We start from the raw sequence: 26,228 nt of genomic DNA, 5'->3' as shown, positions 1-26,228 counted from the left end.
TGTGCTGCCATGGCCCCTCCCACCTTCCCTGTGTGGTCAGTTAGCTGCCCCTGACCCCCTCCCACCTTCCCTCCATGGTCTGTGTGTATGCCATCACAGTCTCACTGTATCTCTTCATGGTGTGTCTTGCTTCTAGTGCCCATCCTGCCTGACCTCCATGGCTATCTTGCTGCTACTGCCCCCTTGCCCCCAGCCCTCTGTTTACATGTGCAGACCCCTACTCCCTCCCTCCTGGCTTGTCTGTTCCATTTTAATGCCCCTGATCCGTCCCTCCTGCCCTTTATGGTCTGTTATGCTGCAGCTTTCTCTCCTGTCTGTCCATTATGGTCAGCTAGCTACCATTGCCTCTTGCCCCTCTGTTCTCTGTTGTCCATGTGCATGGTCCTGTCCCCTCCCTCTTGCTTTCTATGGATTGTTGTGCTGCACTCCCGTCCCGCATGCCCTGTGTGGTGTATTGTGCTGCTGCAAACCCTGATGCCTGCCCTGCATGTCCCTCCTGTCCTCTGTTATCCAAGTCCATGTCCCTACCCCATTTCCTTCCATGATCCAATGTACCATACTTGCGAACATTTTGAACTTGGTAAGAGGGAGATTTTGAAAAAAAAACTGGGGTATTGATTTTCCCCTTTGAGTTACATTGAAAAAGAGGAGATTGTAGACAGGAGACAGATCAAATAAAGCCCATTTGAGCCTAAAAACATTGGACGTTTCCTGGCTGAATTGGGTCTGTTGGCATGTATGGTTGTACTGCCATTGCCTCTTCCTTCTGCCCACAATGGTCTATTATATTGCCACAGCCTCTCTTGCAAGTCCTGTATTGTTGGTTTGTTGCCCCTGCCCCCCTTTCCACTGCCCTCCATAGTCTTTTGTGCTTCCACGGCCCTTCCTGCCTGGTCAGTGTGGTTAAATTGTTGCCTTTGCACCCTCCTACCTGCCTTCAATTTTCAGAGTCCGTGCCCCTGGCCTCTGCCTCTCAACAGTATCCTAATGAACAACTAGATTGCTAACATTCTATATTTATTACAAAAGTGTGGAACGCCTGACATCATCTTGATGTAATCAAAACTGTAATACCTAGAGCATTTCCTTTAGAAATTACATATATGAGAGGGTCTTATTTGCATCAAAATTATGGTTAGTGCTCTAAAAGACTAAAATAAGGACATATTTTCTGAGTTCTCAAATAGCGACAAAGCACTTTTAAATTATTTGTTATCTTTATGTTTTTTTATCCAGTTGACCACTTGATTAAATGTTGCACTTAGGGGAGAGGATGAGGTGTTACTTCCAGAACTGCAGACTTTGCAACTGGGTAACCAGGTTGAAGTTTCTGCTTCAGCTCGACATTCTGTGATTCTGGTCAAATCACTTAGTCTCCCCATGTCTACAACCAAAATGAATTTGTTCTTGTGTGATGTAACCAATGCTCATGTAAAGCACTCCAATACCTGACAAGTCTGCACTATATAACACTGCAAAAACACAAAATAATAAGTGTTTTGCACACTTCTGTCATTGGGCTATATTTGGGCTACATCTGGGTGATTTTGGGCTACATTTGGGCTCTTTAGTCTCCGGTGGCCATCTTGGGAGATTTATTTGTTATGAAGTTTCCTAATTTCCTCATGTACTGCAGTCTCCTCAGTAGGAAATGCTTTCAGTTTTTTACTTTGATTCCATCATGAAGGTATTCAGATGTGTCACACATTTGCCATAAATTCAGAATGTTAGCACTCTTTTTGCTCATTAGATCACTGTAGTAAAGCTACTGCTCACCAGGGGAAACTGCTGCTGGTATTGAAAGTGCATGTTTCAGTCTGCATGTCAGAATATTTTAATGAAATAGAAGAGGATTTGAGAAGTCACTCAAAATGTGCCCTCATTTTCTTTCTTCAGCATTAATCATAATTTCTATAGCAAAATGAACCCCTCATTGTGTTCCTTTTTAAATTAAATGTTTTAAGTGTTACCAGTTTATTCCAATCAAGATGGCTTCAGGTGTGCCATACTTTTGTCATAATGAAGACAGTAAGCGCTCTAGTTGTTTTTAAGAACATTCTGGGACATTCTGTCATTGGGCTATACTTGGGCTACATCTGGGTGATATTTGGGCTACATTTGGGCTCTTTTGTCTCTGGTGGCCATCTTGGGAGACTTATTTGTTATGAAGTTTCCTAATTTCCTCATTTACTGCAGTCTCCTCAGAAGGAAATACTTTCAGTTTTTTACTTTGATTCCATCAAGAAGGCATTCAGATGTGTCACACATTTGCCATAAATTCAGAATGTTAGCACTCTTTTTGCTCATTAGATCACTGTAGTAAAGCTACTGCTCACCAGGGAAAACTGCTGCTGGTATTGAAAGTGCATGTTTCAGTCTGCATGTCAGAATGTTTTAATGAAATAGAAGAAGATTTGAGAAGTCACTCAAAATGTGCCCTAGTTTTTCTTTCTGCAGCACTAATCATACTTGTTATGGAAAAATGAACCCCCTCATTTTGTTCCTTTTTAAATTAAATGTTTTAAGAGTTACCACTTTAATGCAAGCAAGATGGCTTCAGGTGTGCCATATGTTTATCATAAGTAGGACTGTTAGCGCTCTAGTAGTTCTTTGGAACACTCTGGGAAGCTGCAGTAGAACACAAAGGAATCAACTGACAGTCTCTGCCCTTGTTGGATGTACATGTTTTACTGAGAATGTCAGACTTCATTCTCACATGACTGAGAAAGATAATGTGAATTTACGGAAAATAAGCTCTCAGTTTAGCTTATAGATCACCTTCCAAACCTCTGTGGTAAAAGCATGAGAAAATATTTTTCTCTCAATCATGATATCCCAGCAGAAGGCTTTTTCACATGGTGAAATCACCTTAGAACATACCACAATTCCTAAAATGAGTATGGTACCATCAACAAATGATTTATAATGTAACTAAAGTCTTAAAACCTTCTATTAACTGCAATGCTTTTTCAAAGGGGATTCGACAATTTTTAATGAGGTGCTATCATCATCATCATCATAGTCTTTATTCGAATTAAAAGTAATTCATACAAGACACAAACATATACAAAGAACAAAGGTATAAAATCCAATTCACTAAGAATATAAAATCTTACAATAAATAGCTAAAAAACAAATTTAAGAAGAGAATTAAACAAATCAACAGGCTTCAGATGAAGCGAAATATCAATAAATGGTTAGACAATATAACATCCAAAGATAGATAGAACCCTACGAGGGTGGCGCCTTTATTCCCCGTATAACATTACATCTTAAGGACCATGCCCAGCCCAAGTATTTAGCTAGGGCAATTGAGTGGACTGGAAAAGTGCTTGTGCTTAGAATCCTAACGGCAACAACAGAACTCCTTGTGCCCAGTAATTTGCACAAAGGAGTGAGCCACTTTCGTCTGGGATTCACGTATACAGGGCAGACAAACAAAAAATGAGCAATAGATTCTTTTATGTCACCACAGCCAGGACAAGTGCCTTTGCCTATACCAAACCACCCGCTAGTTAGGGTCCTGAGTGGGAGGGAGCCTGCTCTGAGTTGAAAATAGAGTTTCCTGTCTCTAGGTGAGGTGATCAAGTCCCAGTAAGGTTCAAAGAATGGGGTGGCCTTTGCCTCTAAGAAACAACTAGTCATCGAAGGGGAGACGGAATCACTCCACACCCTATGTTTTACCCACTCCCAATAGAGTGTTTTCAAAAGCTTCTTGGTGGGAAAGCCAGCAGTAGCAGGGTCGCTCCATAAGCCTGCCAGTCCCAAGTCTGTCAAAGTTTCCCTTAGGTTTCTGAGCCACCCTATCTTGTGAAACTTGTCGGCCAGCATTACATCCATTATACCCATTGCATATGACCGAAGCTCAGGCGTAGTCCACAATCTCCTCCAGTATAAGACTGGACGGAGTTTGGCCAAGTCCTTAAGGGCCTTCCTTCCTAGGTCATAGCGCAGTGGGACCAGAGGCGTGCTTTGTGGTAGGCCTGTTATACAGCGGAAGAATTTATTTTCAACAACTGTAAGAGATGATAATGCGTCAAAACCCCAGAGCTCTGCCCCATACAACACTGAACTAAGGGCCTTTGCCTCGTATACCTGGAGCACAGGCTTAATCGGCTTGGTGGAGGATTTTTTGTGCTCAATAATCAGTGTTCCCGTGATCTGTGCGAGTTTCAACGCAGACAATTCTAGGTGTCTATTCCACTTATTATTGTGTGACACGTGGATGCCCAAGTAGGCAAAGTTATTTACCTCCTCGAGGACTTGGCCATTCATTGTAAGTTTACCTATTCTATAACTTGGGTGCGGGTTGAATGTCATGAGCTTGGTCTTGGTCACATTGACCTCCAATCCATATTTGATACAAAAGTCTTCGAAGACTTTCAAAGCCCTTTGCATGCCACTCGGAGTTTTTGATACTATAAGGGTGTCATCGGCAAACATCAATATTGGGGTGAGAACTCCAGCCAACTTTGGAGCATCGGTGCTGGTTTGGAGCATATAATCAACTATGCCATTAATATACAAAGAAAAGAGTGTGGGTGCCATGACACAGCCTTGGCGCACACCACGCTCAACCGGAAACTCGGGGGTTGTGTCCCCCAGGCCTCCCCACTGTATTTTGGCAAAGTTAGGTTCATGGAGCCTCCTGATTAACGTCAGGAGTTCCAGAGGAAGGCCGAGATTTGCGAGTACCCACCAAAGTTGCTCTCGAGGGACGAGGTCAAAGGCAGCTCTTAAATCTACAAAAGTGACATAGAGACTGCCTTTGCCTATCGTAACTGTCTTCCAAAGCAGTTGTTCAAAGCGGAACACCTGGTCCACAGTGCTGGTAAATTTTCGAAAGCCTGCTTGGAGGCTAGAGAGGATCTGGTTATCTTCGATCCAGGCCAGTAGCTCATTCAATATCATCCTCCCAATAACTTTTTGGATTGTATCGATTAGGCTAATAGGCCTATAGTTTCCTGGGAGGGTTTTGTCACCCTTTTTGAAAATGGGGATTATAATGGCGCCCCCCCATGATTTAGGTACTGGGGCACCTTCGGCCACAACATTGGCCAGGAGAGCAATATACTTGCTCCAGGGGGTCCTGTTGTTAAGAAAGAGGTCAGATGGAACACCGTCCAACCCTGGTGCCCGCCCGGCGGCTACACAAGCCAAAGCAGCTAAAACGTCCTTAGGACTAAAAGGGCCAGACGAATAGAAGACATATGGGGTTAACCCCAAGCTTCTATAGAGGGGGTCACATGCGTATTGGGGTTTAAAATACCCCAACCAATCATCTTGGGTGACGTGGTTTGAAGGTTTTTCGGGGGAGCCACCTCTGTTCCACTTGATCACATTCCAGAACAGTCTAGTGTCCCTGGCATAACAAGCCTCCTTTAGATCTAGCCAAAAGGATTCGTCCCATCTTTTCTTTGCTTTATCTAGGCACTTCTTATAAGAGGATCTGGCTTGCTGTATATATGCCTTGTTCCCGCTAGAGACAGCTTGTGAAAGAGTACTTCTAGCGCATTTACATTCCTTATCATACCACCTCAATTGCTTGCGCAGTGGCTTATTGCCCTTACTTAATGGTTTGAGAAAAAAGCCGCGCAAACCGTCAAAGAAGGATTCATGTATTCTGGTTGCTTGGTCGCTATTTCCTTTGTCTTTCAGGGCATCCTCCAACCTCCAAATGGTTGCGGAGAGCTCAGTGTCAATACTAGCAATGGTCGTGGGATTGATCATTACCTGAGGCCACTTTAACCTCCGCATATCATTAGACGGAACGCATCCTGTGGAAACCATGGGTGTCTCCTCACACATCGAGTGATCGTTCCCCCACCAACTGTGGGAGACACAAATGGGATTGTGGTCGCTCTCTAGTCTTTTCTCGACCACCATGTCAATGAGTTTGCGCCACATGCTCAAACCACAAAGCACATAATCTATCCTGCTTGTTGAGCGGCCATTATCAAAGGTGGGTGCTCCCAACCTGTCCCCTGGGGTCCTGCCGTTCAAGGCCCTCAGGCCCCTCTCAAGGCAGAGTGCATTTACCTGCACTGCTACCGAAGACCACCTTTTGATGGGAGAAAGTGAGAGTGCTGGTATGCCCCATAATCTATCCTCTACGGGATCAAGGCCACTTTCTAGGTCGGGATCTAATAAGGGTTCAAATGTGACGTTAAAGTCACCAGCAACAATCAAGTCCCTGTTGCTCGATTCGGTTTCTATGAGGCTAATCAAGGTATCCAGCACCCTTGACGTTTTCCCTTTCGTGCCACGGAGATATAAATTATAGATATCCAGACTACCCCTATGGTCGAGAGTTAATCTCACTAATTGAATATCTGGAGAGCCCGTGTCAATCATAACGGTGCTCGGAAATATGTCCTGGCGAGTCCAAATGATTAGTCCACCCATTGGACGACCTAGCGGGCCTTGGGTGGCTGGGACGTGGAAATTCAAATATCCCAGCAAACACCGAGCCTCGCAGGCCCATGTTTCCTGCAGGAGACAAACATCATAATTGCTCACAAAACGAACCCATTCCGGTGAATCTAGTTTGGTCTTAATACCAGCTAAATTCCAAGACAACAGAGTCCCTTGCTGGGTACTAAATGGTGCCATGTGGGATGCAACAATCTGGCCTAATGCGCTTTCCTTATCGCCCATCCTGGGATTAGGCGGCGAAGGGACCCCTGGGATTAGAAGTGGTCCTGTCAAAACAAGGGAGGCAACATCATGGTCGGCCGTAAGTATGCTTTCCTTGGCCCTCGGCGTCTTAAGAGATGAGGCGTTTGTCATACAATGGGATTGTCAGTAATTGAAGCCCGTATTGTAGAAAAAGTTTAAATTATGGGCCTCTATCCCTGTTCTGAGTCCATATGATGGGTATTCCGTAATAAACCTTGGAAGACGTACGTCTTCGAAGTTAACGATGATGCAATCTCCCTGAGTAGTTTTAGGTTGAGGGCCTACCCATTGTACTCTTCTGACAAATAGAATCCGCCCATTAAAGTGAGTAGGGATTGGCCTATACATATTGAGCCAATGACTCGTTTTATTTTTTAGTTGGTAAAAGGATTCAGTTTTGCCAGTGGGGAGTTCAGGGACTCCGGTTAAGATCACAACATAAGGTAGTGATTCAGGGGGTAGGTGAATTTGTATTGGGGATGCTCTAGGCACAGTGCCTGGGGAAGCTGTCTCAATAGCTGTTCTCTTACCCATAGATTTCTTAGGATTAATAACCGGGGATGCTTTACTTGTACAACCCTCCCGCCCAAGTGGCTGATGGATATCTGGAACCCCCTCCCGCCCCATGGAGCCTAGGGACTGACACATATTTGGGGGTTGTAAAGGCAGGGCTGTACCTAAGCCTGTGCTTGCGTCAGTTATGACCGGAGGTTTATCCATTAGAAGCGGCGTAGGGGTCATAGGGTTTATGCCATGAGGGCAATTACTTTTGCCGATGTCCCTAGTAGCTAGCTTAACGACATTCTTTAGTGAACAAAAATTGTCCAAAATAGTTTGTTCGAGTTTGTCAACTTTTTCTACAACTGTTTTGATCCTTTCTAGTAATGGTAAAATTAAGGAGCGAACAGTATGTTCTAGCTGGGAAATCATATCATTGCCATTAGGCAAGGAGGAAGTGGGTGTGCTTGCATCGTCTAATGTTGGGCAAGCTGGAGAACTGAAAAAGTCAAGAGGTGACGTATTATGAGTAGGTTTGGATATTTTCGCCTGCCTGGCACCATCAATTACCCCAACCCTTTTTCTTTTGTGGTGCACTGGTCTAGAAGGTTTTCCCCCTGCCCTAGTCTGGGGTCTCGTGGCTTTAGGCTTGGGCGTTACCACAAGTTCCGCTACTGGGACCGGGTCTGTCAAAACTGGGGATTGTGATAACCTCCCGGAAGATGATGGCAAATTGTGTGATATTGCAATCTCTGTGTGAGAAGGAACAACCCCCCGTGTGTGGTCTATATGTTTGATTGGTGACTTAGCAAGAGCTAGCGGGCCCAGGGAAGAACGTCTGGCAACCTTAGGGTCAATGGAAAGGCGTCTTTCAGTAATGGCAATTTCATGCTCAAGTACCGAGACAGCTCGAGTAATAAATTGATCCATGGTGCCAGACACTGTAGAGGGAACCACAGCACGTTTCCCCAGCCCAGTCATTTCTCACAAAGCAAGTACGGTCCCAAAGAAGATAGCAAGAGAGCGCAAATGTCAACTGTCATGCAGTAAGTCCTCCAAGGGTTCGCAACATGTACTCACTGCACAGGGGAATGGCCCAGCCCGGCCTCGTCTGGCCCCGGACGGCCACAGACGGTCCCGCCCTTGTCCCGGGCTTCTCCCGGCGCCGCCCGCGCGCGTCCCGCGATGCGGGAAGAGCGACGGTCCTTTAAGCGCCTCCGGGCGCGTATACAGCGCAAAGCACTGTGGGGGCTGTGGTCTCCGGCCGCGAATGGTGGTGACAGCAGCGGCTAGGAGGCACACAGCGAGAAGTCACCCGGAATCGGCAGCAGCAACAGCAGCACCAAGGCGCCCAGGAAGAGTCACCAGCCGGTAGGCAAGTTTAAAATGAGCAGGGTTCCTGCTCTACAGGAAGAGCGACGGTCCTTTAAGCGCCTCCGGGCGTGTATACAGCGCAAAGCACTGTGGGGGCTGTGGTCTCCGGCCGCGAATGGTGGTGACAGCAGCGGCGAGGAGGCACACAGCGAGAAGTCACCCGGAATCGGCGGCAGCAACAGCAGCACCAAGGCGCCCAGGAAGAGTCACCAGCAGGTAGGCAAGTTTAAAATGAGCAGGGTTCCCGCTCTACAGGAAGAGCGACGGTCCTTTAAGCGCCTCCGGGCGCGTATACAGCGCAAAGCACTGTGGGGGCTGTGGTCTCCGGCCGCGAATGGTGGTGACAGCAGCGGCGAGGAGGCACACAGCGAGAAGTCACCCGGAATCGGCGGCAGCAACAGCAGCACCAAGGCGCCCAGGAAGAGTCACCAGCAGGTAGGCAAGTTTAAAATGAGCAGGGTTCCCGCTCTACAGGAAGAGCGACGGTCCTTTAAGCGCCTCCGGGCGCGTATACAGCGCAAAGCACTGTGGGGGCTGTGGTCTCCGGCCGCGAATGTTGGTGACAGCAGCGGCGAGGAGGCACACAGCGAGAAGTCAACCGGACTCGGCGGCAGCAACAGCAGCACCAAGGCGCCCAGGAAGAGTCACCAGCAGGTAGGCAAGTTTAAAATGAGCAGGGTTCCCGCTCTACAGGAAGAGCGACGGTCCTTTAAGCGCCTCCGGGCGCGTATACAGCGCAAAGCACTGTGGGGGCTGTGGTCTCCGGCCGTGAATGGTGGTGACAGCAGCGGCGAGGAGGCACACAGCGAGAAGTCACCCGGAATCGGCGGCAGCAACAGCAGCACCAAGGCGCCCAGGAAGAGTCACCAGCAGGTAGGCAAGTTTAAAATGAGCAGGGTTCCCGCTCTACAGGAAGAGTGACGGTCCTTTAAGCGCCTCCGGGCGCGTATACAGCGCAAAGCACTGTGGGGGCTGTGGTCTCCGGCCGCGAATGGTGGTGACAGCAGCGGCGAGGAGGCACACAGCGAGAAGTCACCCGAAATCGGCGGCAGCAACAGCAGCACCAAAGCGCCCAGGAAGAGTCACCAGCAGGTAGGCAAGTTTAAAATGAGCAGGGTTCCCAAGTTGGCTGCCAACACTTCTTGGATGAAGTGCTGACAGCCAATCAGATCTCAGGATGAGATGTGTGGTTAGGCTCCGCCCACATATATATATGCTTTTAAATGCTATTTTCTCAGGAAAATCTTAACAGATTTACACCAGACCTGCAAAAGGCACTTCCTTGACCTTATGGCTACCTCTCTGCCAAATTTCAAGTAATTCTGTTCAGCCGTTCGGGCTGTAGCTGTGTCTAAAGGTCCTATGGAAAAATGCATGGGGAAAACGCGTTTTGGGACCCCCCTTTTTTCTCGGCCCCTGCTTGACGAATCACCCCGAGACTTTCAGGGTAGGAGCTGGACGGAGCGGCCCATTAGTTTTGAAAATTTCGCGAGGATTCGTCAACCGGCACCAAAGTTATTCAAAATAGAATTTTGAGATTTCCTATGAAAACTAGGTTGTAACTATAACTATCTACTGGCGACCGCCAGTAGATAATATATATATATATTAACCGGATTGATCCAGTTATTATTAGCTTTGGCTTTTTCTGTGTAGGCATTGGTTACCAGGGAGTTCTCTGGTGTAAACCGATATAAGCTATAAATTTCAGATCGATTTATCAGATCGAATTGAGCTGCACAGAATGTCTCATCAGTCTTGAAATTTCAAATTTCTTTGGCCAGCACATATGTGTTTTGAAAGCATTTGACTTTTATTTGTGGCTTTAGAATTTATTGTAATCACATGATGAATTAATGCATTTAACTGTTTGCGCATTTGCACAAATGTATTATATATAGTATGTTTTCTATATCTATTGTGATGATGTCATGATTAACCTTTGCACTTGCACTTTAAAAACTCTGGCTTCACGAGACAGCGTCATGTGATCAAGGCCTCTGGAAGGCCGAAACGCGTCATGGCAGCTACTGGGTTTTTGATTCAATAAAAACCACTAAGCACTTACTCTGGGTCCGTGTTCGTCTTTCGCGCTGGAATGCTGTGCGGTTGGTGAGGCGATTCCTTGTGGCATATATATATATATATATATACATATATATATATATATATATATATATATATATATATATATATATATATATATATATATATATATATATCACTCAAACTAAGTCTGGTAGCTCGAGGCTTTACCTTGCGGCAGTCCGAAGTGAAATCCAGTACGTCAATCATACGTGAAAAAAGTACTTCGGACACACCAGGATGCTATATTCTGTTTGTTGTGCAACAGAAGGCCACACACCGACGGGTTTCCCCATTACAGCTTGTTCACGGTAAAGCAAGTCATGTTTCACTTCCGTTTACATACAATAGTGCAAACACATAAGTGTATCCTCGCTCCTTAAATCTCTTACGCATCAAGGATTTTTCATTTTCAAACTCCTCCTTAATACTATTGTTTCTTTTTGCTCTAATAACTTCCCTATAGGGGATACTCTGAATGAGACTATACAGGTCAGTTCTATGTTTAAGATGTTCTCATTCAATGCCAGAATGAAAGCTTCAGCACTTGACTCATCCCCTCCCCAAATTACATGCCGTCAATGAATCTAGACCATAATACAACATGTTCTCTGTACATCTCAAAGCAATTCGACACCTGCTCCTCCCACCAGGCCATGAAAAGATTCGCCTAGCTGGGGGTGAAGCAAGTGCCCATTGCAGTACCTTGCATTTGTTTATATATTTTATCATCAAAGTAGAAGAAGTTATTAGTCAGACAATAGTTGATCATCTCAATCAGCATTTCTATATGAAATAGAACTGAGATAGGTCTGGCTCGCAAAAATGGGGAATAGCCTGAATTCCTAAATCATGTTTGATCGAGGTGTTCAAACTCGTCACATCTAGAGTGATGAGTAAAAATGTTTCCCATTGTAAACCTTCAATCATGTTCAGGAAATGCATTGTGTCTCTCAAATATGCCGGTAAAGCAGTTACAAAAGGTTGCAGATGAAAATCTATATATTTAGATGTCATTTCTAAGTTCGAGCCCATGGAGGAAACAACGTGCCTCCCTGGAGGATTGACTGGATATTTGTGTAGTGTAGAAAGGAGATAGAGTATAGGTGTTTTGGCATGCATGCAACTCAAGCTACAATACTCTTCCCACACCAGTAGCCCCTTGACCCTCCATTCACATAGCATTTTTTCAAACTTGGGGGCCGATTCCGATTTCGACCAGAAGGGCTCCAAATGATGGTCGGAGCCCTTCCGACCGAATCAGAACGTGTCGGCCGGATTCCTTTCCACCTGAGCCATTCCGATGGGCTCGGTCGGAAAGAAATCCAACTCAGATTTCCGGATAGCTGACGACAGACTCGGAGAGCCCGTCTGCCGTCCGGAAATCCCTCAGTACTCCCCCGGCCGCCTCTTTACGACCGAGGGAGTACGATGGCAGTTTTTCACTGCCTTTTCATGCCGGTCTTTCCGGCACGAAAAGGCAGTCGGAAACTGTCTTTGGGGGCCCCCAGTAGGGCCCCCATGGGTGTGAGGCAGCCGAATGGTAGCCTGGGGACACCTATGATGCCCCTCTGTGGATCCCTGCACCCAGTGGCAGGCACCTTGGGGTGCCGGCCACAGGGTGCAGGGATGAACTGCACCCCTGCTTTTCACAATGCAAGCATGCATTCCGCTCGGAATACATGCTTGCATTGTAAAGTATATGAATGCGACCGAACCCTGTTCGATTGCATCATACTCGCAGGGCCATAACCGACGACAGCAGGTTAGTCGGTTACGGCTCCTGACCGATGTCGGACAGACCTGAGTCCGTCCGACATCGGAATCGGCCCCATAATGTTGGCTGCAACCACTTCCCTTTTGTTTATTTCTTGATAGCATAATGGGTCATTGAGTTGACGTAGACCCTCCCTTATATAGTCATCCTTCTCCCACACAACAACATTACCTCCCTTGTCTGATTGTCTAATGACTATGGTGGGGTCACTTTTTAGATCTTCAATTGCATTCATTTGTGCTGTTGTAAGATTGCGTTTAGCTTGCTTATCTTTTGAATACCGCATCTTTTTTAGATCTTTCACAACATTTTTTTCGAATACTTCAAGTGCATCACAATGTACTATTGGTATGAATTTTGACTTAGGTCTAAAGCCACTAGGACATGCATCATCAACAGTAACAGACAAGTTGTGCAAATTCACATAAGGACCGTCATAATGTTCTATGTTGTCATCCAACTGCGCAAGAGTATGTAATGTTTCCACATCTGATATACAAACTGTGTCCTGAATTTCTACTGCACTATTAGTTCTTATATTAGGTGCATGTAAATGGGACCACTTTTTAAGTTTCAAGTTGCGCAAAAAGTAAAAAATGTCAATGCGAGTTTGCACATAGTCCATGTTCTTGGTTGGCCAGAATGACAGACCCAGAGTTAGTAAATTAATGTCAGTAACAGTTAACTCACGTTTGGAGAGGTTTACAACCATCAGTTAATTCCTCTCTTGGCTCGGGTGACCATTGGCATTGTTTTGATTGAGTTGTCTTTTCCATCTCCCCATCGCTTTCTTGTTCCTCTGGCTCTGCCTCGTAGCCCTCGTCCTCGGCCTCTCTGTGGGGAGATTGAGCCAACAAGTTGCAACCAGTAATCAGGGAAGAAGCAATTTCCTCAAACAATTCCAGCTTTTAAATAGAGCCAAACAGAATCAACAGAATCCACAAAATAAGGACCAGGATTTTTGTCAAGGCCGAGGACGAGATGTACGAGGCAGAACCAGATAACCAATAACAAAATCTATTTTAAAAACACATTCCATTATAAATTAAAACAATAAACTATTTAAAAATCTTTGAAGTTAACTTTCCTACTCCAGTCAGTGCAAGAGTAGGGAAAGTGTTGACTAGCGGAGGGGTAAAAATTATTATTCCCACTCCAATGAGTGCAACAGTAGGGAAAGTGTTGGATAGTGGATGGGTATAAAAATTACTATTCCCACTCCAGTGAGTGCAACAGTAAGGAATGTGTTGGCTAGCGAGGGATAAAATGTAATAGTCCCACTCCAGTGAGTGCAACAGTAGGGAAAGTGTTAGATAGCGGGGGGATACAATTTACTATTCCCACTCCAATGAGTGCAACAGTAGGGAAAGTGTTGGATTGCGGAGGGGTAAAAATTACTATTCCTACTCCGGTGAGTGCAACAATAGGGAAAGTGTTGGATAGCGGAGGGGTAAAAATTACTATTTCCACCCCAATAAGTGCAATTAGTGCAACAGTAGGGAAAGTGTTGGATAGCAGAGGGGTAAAAATGACGATTCCCACTCAAGTGAGTGCAACAGTAGGAAAAGTGTTTGATAACAGAGAGATAACATTTACGATTCCCACTCAAGTTAGTGCAACAGTAGGGAAAGTGTTGGATAGCAGAGGGGTAAACATTTCTATTCCCACTCAAATGAGTGCAACAGTAGGGAAAGTGTTGGATAGCGGTGGGGGTAAATATTTCTATTACCACTCCAGTGAGGGCAACAGAAGGTTAAGTGTTCGATAGCTAGGGAAAATATTTACTATTCCCACTCCAGTCAGTGCAACAGTAGAGAAAGTGTTGGATAGTGGAGGCATAAAATGTACTATTCCCACTCCAGTCAGTGCACCAATAGGGAAAGTGTTGGATTGTGGACGGGTACAATTTATTGTTCTCACTCCAGTCAGTTCAAAATTAAAAACAAACAAAATATCAACAACAGAATACAAATGTATATTTTTAAAGTAAGTAAAAAATATATATGTAAAAAATATATTCAATATAAAAAAACATATTATAATCTTAAATACATATCACAAATACCTTCAAATATTATTTTAAATAAAATAAAAATACAAATTTGAAACAAATAAATATTTTTATTTAGAAATTATTTATTAAAAAAAACATTAATTATTACATGAATTTAGTATGTTTACTATCTGGCCTATAACAGCACACAACTCACAATTCACATAAAAAAAAATATATTTGTTTGATTAACATAATTATAAATTAAACAAATATCATTAATTAAAAAACAAATGAAAACACACGAAATGTTATTAACTTCCCACACTTTACACCTATAATCCCCACAACTCACACCTAAAATTAAACTGTGAAAAAATGAATTACACTATTAAAAAAAAAAAAAAATAACATATAGTACTTAACAACTAATTATAAAGTAAATAAGATTACTTTACTCCACACCCATCACCCCACAAACCCAAAATACAAACACAAATAAATCAATAATTACCCTAATTAATTATCAATTATTTAATGTTAATTATCATCTAATTATTAAATAATTACAAATAAATCACCTCCCAACATGTACCCATAAAATCCCCACAATCCACAACTAAATTTAATTACAAAATGTCAATTTTTCATTGTCAATTAATTAATTAATATTAATTAACAACTAATTATACATTAATTAAATATAAATTACTTCCCACCCTTCACCCCTATAAACCCCACAACACATACCTAAAATTACTTACACAATTACTATAATTAATTGTCAAATAATTAATAAATATTAATTAACAACGAATTATTAATTAATGACAAAGAACATTACTTCCCACACCTAAAATTCACTAAAACAGTTAAAAATACAAATAACATTATAGAATCATAATTAAATAAATATTAATAAACAAATAATATTCATTAATTTATCATAATTAAATTACTTCCTACCCTATTCCCCCATAAATCCACAACGCGATACGGAACTAAAAAATTCAAAATTAGGTTAAAATAAAATTAATAACTATTGAAACTTAAACACATATAATGAAAAACATAAATGATACTTATACATAAAAATACATCACATACATTTAAATATAAACTAAAATACACAACACTAATCAAAAATGAGATATTTTAAACAATTATATTCTTGCAAATGATATTAATAACTTATATATTTTTAAAATCGATATTTCTTACCTTAAAGTCGATATTCTTGACCACAATATTCTTGCTGTCGATATTTCCGTGTCCCAATATTAAAATTCGATATGTTGACATTTCCAACTCAATATTTCAACTGAATACCCCATATAGAAGGTTTTCTAAAAAAAATGGCATCTGATTTTTCTGTGTTGAGCCATGGGGAATTAGAAGTCATCTAATTTGTCACTGAACATAATCAATTTTTGAATTGGCCCCATAAAGAATCCAGATTTACAAGAAGTCTGATGATGATCTGGGTATCAGGCATAAACTTTAAGGATGAAAGATGTAATGAGCGTGACTAATAGGGCACTGAACATGTTAGATTGCATAGGGCTCATGGAAGAAGCATGAGGAACCCCACATTTGTTAACCTTGAATGCTGAGAAAAAAGATGCAAAAGCCGCTGCTTGATAACAATCTTTGTGAAATGTTAACCAGTTACGGAATGTGCATTTGACATTGATAGACATTAGTGGTCTAAGAGAATATCATGGGATTATGTGTTAAAGGCCACAGTGAGATCTAATAGAATAAGAGCAGCTATTCCTCTAGCATCTGCTATCGTTCTGATGTAATTACTGGCAGATATCAATACAGTCTGAGTGATCACATTAGACGGAAGCCTGAATGATAGACTTTGTGATAATGGTGATTTTGAACATGGGAGTATAATTATTGGTTGACAAATATTTTTGGAATCTTTGCTTCCAAAGGCAGAACTGAGATTGGACGGTAATTGGACATAATAGAAAGTTCAGCAGTAGACTTCTTCAGCAGTGGGACTATATGGGCCTTTTTCCAGGAGCTATGCAAAATATCGGAACTCAAGGCAGAATTACAAAGTGTGTTAGGAAATGTCGCTAATAATAATGCCTTTTTCTTGGCTACCTTAGTGGGACAAGGATCAAGAGGTGATCCATATGGGATAGTTTTGAGCTTACAGGTAATATCAGTTTGGATAACTCAGGTAAAAGAGGTCCACAAGTGAATTTAACAGGTAGGTATCTGAAGAGTGCTGTCTGGCTGCCTCGAGAGAATGAATGCCACTGATACAAGAGGGGAAGGAACTCTGAAGATGGACATTTTCCATTGGGAAAAAAAGTCGAGAGCAGAAATTCTGGATGGGTGTCACACAGGTAGAAACTGCAGCAGGGTGAGCTAGTTTGTTAAATATAGAGAAAATCTGCATAGTGTGTTTTTTGCAGCTGAAATCCAATTTTTATAGAACTTGAATTTGGTTTGTATATCAAGTTTTCTGTAAATGAATAGCTCAGATTTTAAATAAACCTTTATCAGTAGAATTGTAGGACCATCTCCATTGGCTTTCAAATTTATTACGCTGTCTCTTGTGTAGCCCGATGGGACTTGCAACGTTTTTAGGGGAATGGTGGAACCAAATGCATTATTTACCCAGCTGTTTGCTAGATCATGATTGGAATTAACATCAAGGTGAAAAGTAGATGTTGTAGATTCTAAGTTAGAGGAAAAGTGTGAAATATCTCATTTAGTCCGTGGGCGGTAGGACTGACTTACCTGGCACTTTTTACATGGGGTGGGCTTGACAATAGTGAACAGAATAGACATTTAGTCAGACCATGTTACATTTAATGTGTTAAAGGATTGAATTAGAGATCATTGAGCAAAGATTAGATCAATAAAATAGCCTGCCATGTGGCCCAGACGCTAATTGAGGTAGATTAGTTAGCTTTTGGGCAGCTGTGTTTGAGTAGTCATTGACATGTAATGTAAAATCCCCAAAAATATTTACATTGTCCGTTTCCAAACAAATAGCAGATATCGACTCAAGCAGCAGGAATGTAAGAAAACCTTGTCAGACCCAATCAGTCCTCATATGAGTAAAGTCTTGATAGAGTGAGTGGTTAGGGCTGATGGTGATCATCAAAGGGAGGGATTCCAAATCCTGATCTCACTAAAGGAAAGGGTAGATATCATTTTGTTTGATTGAAGAATTACTCAAACACAGCCACCAGGACATGAAAGGCAGTCAAGCTGCTAATAAAGCAGCCTTGGCCGGTTGGACTGCCAGTGTGATGCTGGGGGCTGAGTCCTCTTTCAGCCACATTTCAGTACCAAATGCTAGCTCCAGGTTATTATCCAGTGTGAGGTTATGAACATCAATACCATGTTTTACCATATACAGGCACTAATAGGAATACATCTAATTTTGGAATAAAATGTTATAAAAGTCTCATGTTGTAAAAGATTCAGCATTGGGGTCTTGTCAGCAGCAAAGTTGTTCCAGAACAGAATATGAGAAGCCCTGTCAGAATTGAGAGGGTTTATGAATAGCAATAAAGATATTTCCATATACAATGACAATCTTCCTGACCATCACTAGTTGCTTAGAACAAAACTGGTAGGCATACAAGAAAGTGGCCTGATTTTTCCCAAAGAAAACAGTTTCTGGCTACAGGCACGATGTATACTTTGGCGGCCAATTGTATGTCCATCAGGGTGAGGGAATACAAAAATACTTAATCGCCCTTATGGACATGCCGTCCACTAAAGTTAGCGATGTCCACCAGCCTGTGAACATTTCTTACATTGGCAAGAACCACTGTTATAGCAGTTGCATTCAATGTTGGAAATGTTTGACGAACGATTTCATCACACATGACGGCCCATCATTAAAGTTTTCAATTTTTTTAAAACAGACTTCCAAAGCAGAGTTATATATTGAAAAATTTAAAACTAATGGCCCCACACCATGTGGTTTTCATTTTTTCTCACAGCCAGATTTTACCTGTTGGTGATGGGCAGCAAAAAAAGCCATGTAACTGCCAACTCTATTCAGGGCAGCCAGTCAGATGGCTATCCTAAGATGGCCCATACTCGGTTGGGCAGTCAGAGGAGTATGTCAGTGACAGAGCCAGAAAAGGCTCCGTCCTCAACATAATTTCTGTCTGGCTTCCTCTAAATGAGACAGGCGGACTCACAGCTTTGCAGGAAGAGTATTCCATCAAAGTTTCATTGGAAGACCCTCTCTGCCAAACTCTAAATCAGGACATAGTCTCAGGGCTAGACTGGCAACCCAAAGCAGCCCTGGCAAATTTGATCAGATCTGTCCCCATATGGTGCACAGTGAGCGAGCGCAGTACGCAAGCCTGACTCCTGCAAGGGGGGTTGACACTTGCTTTATTGCCTCTAACAAACGAGTCCAGATAGAAAAATTGCAGCGTGGTTTGTTAGCTCGGGGCTCCTCTGGGTTCCAGTCTTCAGCCTTTAGAAAAAGAATCTGTTAACTAGATGTGTAGGATCTCAGACCCAATGTATTCGAGATGAATGTCTTTTTAAACCACGCAAAATAATATAAATGAATCAGGTTGACTTTCCTTTCAGTAGCTCTAAAGTGCTGCTGGGCATTGTTCTTGGCAGTATCTACCACTCTGGTGTCCATTTCACTTGAATCGAGTGATGGGAGAGGTGCAGGCTGACTCCTTTGCCTTCTGCCTTTTCCCTTAAGGCTTTAATATGTCTTCTAGCTCTGCGCTGACTTCTTTGGAATGTATGACATTACAATTCAAACATTTACAAGGCATGCTTTTACAACGCGGTTTTTACATCACAGCTACCATTACAATGCATGATTTTACAACGCATGCCATCACAACGCATACCATTACAAAGCATAATACTTTTAGGGCAACAGTAGGGTAACTGTTGGATGGTGTGAGGGTAATAATGACTATTCCCACTCCAGTGAGTGCAACAGTAGGGTACGTGTTGGATAGTGTGGGTGTAAAAATTACTATTCCCACTCCAGTGAGTGCAACACTAGGGAAAGTGTTGGATAGTGTAGGGGTAAAAGTTACTATTCCCATGTACTGAAAACCTCTACCCACCCTAAAAATTAAACAATCCCCATTACTTGTAATGGTATGCGTTGTAATCGCATGCATTGTAGTGACATGTGTTGTAATGGCTGTGTTGTTATGGCATGCGATGTAAAGGCAGTTGCGTTGTTACAGCTGCGTTGTAAAGGTAGTGCGTTGTAACGACTGCGTTGTAATGGATGTTTCCCACTTCTATGTCTTCTGAAATTCCCATATTTAGTGCAAGGAAGGTCACATTGAATATCAAAGCTCGTGGGAGCCTTTCATGCTATGCAGACACTGTGAGAAAAAACATGTGAAACTCTGCAATCAGGCAAAGATTATCGATGTGGTAACCAGAAACATGAAAAACGCAGACCTAAGTAAGGCCTGGGAAGACCACACCAATTTGTGAATTTCACTATAAAGTGTAATCCTAAACCATCATGCAAAACTTCCTTGTGCTCCTGTCTCTATTTATATGGAAAAAAAATCTAACTCACAGTTGTCACTGAATGCACAATAGCAAAAATAACGCTCTCTAAAATGTTGCCAATTTGGGGGAAGGACAAAGTGAGAATGTGGATCAACTAGCATAGAGTCTGTGCCAACAGACCTCACTATGCCATGGTGCACTCTATAAGATGGTAAGCACGCGCGAGCGCACACACACACACACACGAAATGAGAACTACCTGCACTAAACCAAGGCCACCTGGCTTCCTAGACCCTAACTAAGGCCTCACACACAAGAGGATGCAACACCATGACCGACAGATGTATCAGCTCTTCACACATTGCAGTACAGCACCAGTACTGTCCGCTCACCCAGCCCATCCCACTCGTGATCCGCAGTCCCTCCATTCTAATGGTTATCACAACTGTGCATATAGTCGCACAGAAACCAACTGCTTGCAATGAAAGCGAAGAGAGAGACAACAGCTAGCAGAACAAGCACATTGTACTTAGTTTTATCCTCATTATTGCCTTGTAGGTGCTAGATTTATCAGTGGCAGAAGATAAGGCCACTGATCTATGACTGCTGACCAGTAAGGAAAGGGGCTAAAACGGATGCCTTGACTTTATTTGGGATGGAACCTTGTCAGTGGCTGTTTGGATTACGTGTTTTTCATTTCTAATACAAACTTTTACCTGATTAGATCTGCAGCTGTGGTTCTTTATTGATGTCTAGTGTGGCTACTGAGTTGAAGTTAAAGAGAGACAAAAGCATAAACCTTACCTCTGGACCTGACATAGCATCTTCAGGGTTATCTCACAAGTCTACCTTATGAAGTGAACATAAGTTATTAGCAGAATCGGGTAATTGAGGGAGTTCCTCAGACAATTTTTAACACTACACGAGACAAACAGAAGTCTACAATCGCAAGGCCTGAGGAAGGATGTATAAAGGAAGGGGCGTATTATCACAGTTTTGATTCATCCTTTCACCGCCTAAGGGTGCACAAGGCGACGCAAAACCTAAGTGAGATTTATCAGGCCACGCGAGACCACCTTGCGTGGTTCTGAGTGGTTTGATAAATCTAGATTAATGCAAGGCAACTTAAATCGCTGCCTTGAATTACTCTGTGGCAGGGAGGTGTTCCATGGGTGGGGCATGGGTGATCCCACGCATCCACCCATGGTTTTGACACATTCCCAGATTTACCATTGGTAGTAGACCTGGGAATGTATCGAAATACTATGACTCCTCTGGTGAGGCGTAATGAGAAGTATCTCTATTCCTCCTTATTTTTCCTCTTTCTACATGTGTTGAATTCTGCTGCACATGTAGAAAGAGGAAAATGCCTCTCAGGATTGTTTTTGGGTAGGAAGGTGTTCGTTCCTGTACAAAAACAATCATGCCTACATCTCAGTCACCCTTGCAACATGACGTAAGGGTGCCTGCATTGGTGCTAGGCAGCCCAATGTGTGCCAGCGCTAGGAAAGGACAGGGATGCGCTGTATAATTGTAAATACAATGCATTCCTTCCATTTCTTCATCAAGCAGCACAGCCCAGTAAGATGGCTTGCTGCGTTACACGAAAGAACTATAAATCTGCCCCTTTGTTCTAGAAACTAGGGGAATGTAAAATGATTCTAATTGGAAGACAATCCAATGGGAGTTGTTATGTCAAGAAATTCGAGAAGGGGCCATGCCTGTATTGAAAGATTTTTTTAATTTACGCGTTATACGTTTTGATGCTTATTAGGCCTGTAGTGTGAGAGTGAAAATTAGATGCTTTGTAAAGAAAATTATGTAAAAATTCAATGCACAGGAGAAGCCAGGAAGAGGGTGAGCCTGAGGGAATAGACAGGAAATTACCCCGGAAAAGTGGCTTGGACAGTGGAAGAATTAATCCATTGTGCAAAGGAAGGCTGTTGAGCCAAAAACAAATTGAGGTAAAATTATATTTTATATGTAATGTACTTAGAGGAAACAGTAAAACCTATCATATATCCTGTTTCTCTCCTGTGATCAAGTTGCTAAAGTGTTATACCTGCTGCTCAACCAATAAGAGTGTGTAGTGTGGAATGTTGGTGCATTGTGATGTAATGGAATGTTGGGTGCCTGTGAGTGTCAGTTGGAGTATGGACTGAGCAGCAGGGAGGCTGCTCCTGGTGGGACTCTTCATTGAAGCTACTTAATAAACCATCTTACTTTAATCTGCACCTTGGAGTGTGGATCATTCTTTCTCATTGCCCCAGATAGTGGCATTGACAGTAGAAGACTTAATCCGTTGTGCAAAGGAAGGCTATTGAGCCAAATACAAATTGAGGTAAAATGAAATTTTATATGTAATGTACGTAGAGGAATCAGTTAAACCAATCATGTATCCTGTTGCTCTCCTGTGATCAAGTTGCTAAAGTTCTCTGCGGTACTGAGAGAGCTGGAATGAAGGAAACAAATAAGGTTTTGGAGAACAAGAAAGGAGAGGATAAAAGAATCAACAGCAAAGATGGTAAAATGAGGAAATATTTAATGGCTAGGAATGCAGGCATTTGATCCAAAACATTGAATTGTATTAAGAAGACACGGGTTTCCATTCCTTGCATTTTTTCCAGTACTGAAGTGGATCAGGGCATTTTATTCTACTGTGCTTTTAGTATATGAAACTCAAAAAACAGTTGCTCAAATCTATAAATTAAGATGTTTACAAATATTTCATTTGATTTTTCTCAGAGATGAAACCTCCACCACCACCACCGGCCCCGGCACCAGCTCCAAATCCTGTGGTCAATCCACCGTTTAGACCTGTCAGGTCACTAAATGAGCGCTGAAGCCATTTCATCAGAATCATCGGAAAAGCAGATAGGACATCATAAGACACACGATCTTCATGCCACGCCTGGAAGTAACACCAAATGACTTTTCATCTCCTTGACTTTACACTAAGACACATTGTACAGCCTCTCGTTCTAAAGATATACTAGAAAGGGGCTTTAAAATCTTGTAGTGACAGTTAAAAATCATACATTTAATTCACACAGTGCAGCACAGTAGTCGGAATTTAACTTTCCTCAGATCCACAAATTATGTTCACGCAAACTGGAATTATGCTAATGACGCCTGTCCAGTAGTTTCTTTCTGGGTCCTAAGGAGGGCCCAACTGGGAACCCAAAGCAGCCCTAGAAATGTTCTTGGGGCAGCCCCTGGGGAAGTACGGCCTGGCTCTAGGAGACCGGAAACGCTTGCTTGCTGCTTTTGTTACCAGGGGCTGAGAGTGCAGCACTGCTGCAATGTCTAGGGTGAGGGTTGTCCATGGCATTTGAGGGTCAAGGAAAATCAAACAAGTTGGAAATGAATCCTGTGGCAATGCTTGTATGACCACTATGACTTTGACAGATAGCAAACATCAGGGGTCGTGTTACACAAAGTGCCCTGGGGCTGCACCGGTCATTGGCACCTGCTTTGAGCGCCCCAGGGGCACTTTGGTATTACAGTAGGGGCCACAGACGCATGTGAGGCCCCTTCTGTAATACCGATAGCGCTGGCGCACATAAAGCACCAGTGCTATCTGCACAGGGCATTCCCTTGTTTGCATGGGGGTGTGCCCCATGCAAATGTGGGAACCCCTTTGCCTCTGTGCCCTCGCCCTATTACAGATGTGAGCGCAGAGGAAAAGAGGCTCTCAGGCGGTGCGTGGTGGACTGTCAGTGCTCCCCCTGATGGCAGCCCTTTGGAGGGGTGAAGGAGACCCCCTAGACATCCCCTTGCAGGCGGGTGCAGTCACTGCCTGCACCCGCCTGCAAGGGGATCTCTAATCCCCCTTCAAAGTGCAGGCGGGTTGCGCCTGCACTGTGAAAACACTGAGAGGCTTCAAGGCAGCTGCTCAGTTTTCCAAACAAATGCGCTGCCCCAGGGCAGTGCAGGTTTGTGGCTGTCCTGAGGGCATCACATTCATCATAATATGGCGCATTTTCCTTCATTGCGCAGGGCGCACCTTTTTAAAGGAGCACCCGGCGCAATGAAAGAAAATACACTGCATGTATAGTGTGGCCCCAGGCCTACCCAACTTGAATTCTCCTCCTTATGCCCTATGAAGTGACACCACATGAACATTTCCTTGGACTTTAGTACTACTGCTCGCTTTTGTTTATTGCCTGTGTAATACATTTGTTTTTCTGTTTTTGTCTTCACGATTTATGGTTAGAGAAACTTCAATACAATCCATTATCTATTTGAGAACAAGCTACGTTTCATGTTAGCCCTGAATGTCCTCGTCCTCTCCAGCCTCATACTACAATCTCTTTTTATTCTACTTCCTGGGAGTAATAATTCTGTGGCATGGTAGATCTCCCTCCTTCTGAACCAACATACTAAAATTAACCTTTGGTGTTATTAATTTGCAATGCGCTTTCCACTCTCAGGCACAGAGCTGTATAGAGGATGATCCCAGTGCATAGCCTTTCCATGTCATAACATTTTTAATTATACTAGGCAACATCATTTAATTTGGTTTTTGTTCATGTTCCTGGAAAGAAGCCTCCGACCACAAATGGTAGTATGATTCAGAGTTAAAGTAACACAAACGAATAATATAATGTTGAATAAAGTACTGAAAAAATAATCCAAACAGTAAAAAATGTGCACTGGGTTTGTTTCTCTATCTAGTACTCAATTGACTGTATTATTAAAGTGTGTCCTTTGCTTGAGCCAATATTGTATGTAATTAACACATTTTTGAAACCCATCGATTAAATTTGCATTTGTCCAAAAACGAATCGCATGTGTTTCTGTCAGTAAAACAAATATTCTACTAACTTCCAAGATATTTTCGAAGTTTTTAAAACAGAGACTTATCTTCAGTAAAAATCTTTTTTTTGAAGTACCCAATAAAAATACATACCTGAAAATAGAAAATGCAGCTAAAGGCAAAAATATACAATATGCTGAAAAAAAGAGATAATAAACAAAAGGAAAGGGAAATATGTAAATTATAAAAGATGATAAAAAGCACGAAGACCAAACAAGTGTCTTAATATGTTTGTGTTCTTAACTCACTTACGGTCACAGAACCGTTGTTAAAAGGCAAGCTTTTGCCTTGCTTTTTAATGTCTCTCATAATTTACAACCTTATGCATGAATTTTGTATTCACCTATGCAGCACCTTCAAATTCGAAATAATGTTGAACATGGTAATTTTAAAGTCTCACTCAGTAAGATTAGGAACTGTCCGAGATATTGTGAATGTCTCTTTTGGACATAGAATCCTCAGTCTTCCTATAGTTACAAAATCAATACAAATGGGGCCGGGAACTTGGAGTCAGAAAATGGCAAAGGGAATATTCTATTTTATTGTTTCATAGAAGAGAAATTCTGGAAGTTATTCCAAAACCAAGTGTAATTGAGCTGGTTGTTGGCAGAAATTCTAGTGTCCCCATTACCCTTGAAATAAATGGCAGTGGTACCGTCGCTGGGAACAGATTGATTATCTCAACAAATATTTCTGGAGCCTTGGGTGAAACTGGGCTACTAGAATGTATTTTCTAACGGTTAAGAGAAAGGTTCTGAGAATGTCTTTATGACCTACATGAAAGGGCTTGCTTAAAGGTCACTTGGAGATGGTTTGGAAACTGGAGAGGGGTTATAGCAGCTGAGCCAGGATGGAAAGATATCCTATTCGTATTCAAAGACTTTAAATTGGCTTTGGAAGAACTCTTGTTATTGATTGACTGAGGAAGGTCTTGTCACTTGTTCATGTGCTAGGGATGCGGGAGTGGTTTACTGGCTCTGCCCATTCCATGGCCTCCCTTGGTGCACACCCACACATGATGTTTAGCATCTTTTAACACCAAATCCCCCTCCCAAGCCTGTATCCCATCCCATTCCCCGAGATCAACAAAATGATCAGTCCCAATAACTCCTCCCGACATGTATCCTTTTTGATTCTTAGAATGCGCCCGTTGTGTTTTCCCACTGCATCACCTCCTGGCAACAGCCCTGCTCCTGGGCTCCTCTTTAGGTGCTTCAGGTCTCTCCCAGAGACATCACACGACCACCTGAATGCCGAGGAACCTTGCAGTGGTGCTGGGCCAAGCTGAAGGCTAAAGGTGGTCTGGTCTTTTAGAGATGGGAGAAGTTTGAATTTGTCCCAGCAGAAAAAAACAGTTCAAAGGAACTGCCTGGGAATGAGGAGCTTGTGCTTTTTATCAGGGCTCCATTTTGTAGAAATAATTAGGGTACTTTGGGTGAGGATCTTACCAATCAGGATTGCCTTCTGATAGAAGCCACTCCACCCAGCTCTCTCTAGTCTATTAA

The 26,228-nt window shown here is 42.8% G+C and overlaps 1 protein-coding gene across 1 annotated transcript in view; it reads left to right on the top strand.

Annotated features, from left to right (window-relative positions):
- The window catches only part of LOC146784136 (stonustoxin subunit beta-like), a 172,437-nt gene extending 147,750 nt beyond the window's left edge, over positions 1-24,687 (top strand). Inside the window, exon 4 of the mRNA XM_085634954.1 lies at positions 22,650-24,687. Coding sequence (XP_085491080.1) covers positions 22,650-22,747 — 98 coding nt within the window. The 3' untranslated portion in view covers positions 22,748-24,687. The remainder of the gene's footprint in view (positions 1-22,649) is intronic.
- Positions 24,688-26,228: the final 1,541 nt, after the last annotated feature.

This window comes from Triturus cristatus, chromosome 11 (assembly GCF_964204655.1).
Source record: "Triturus cristatus chromosome 11, aTriCri1.1, whole genome shotgun sequence".
Lineage (NCBI taxonomy): Eukaryota > Metazoa > Chordata > Amphibia > Caudata > Salamandridae > Triturus > Triturus cristatus.
This window is presented reverse-complemented; position numbering and strand designations above follow the sequence as displayed.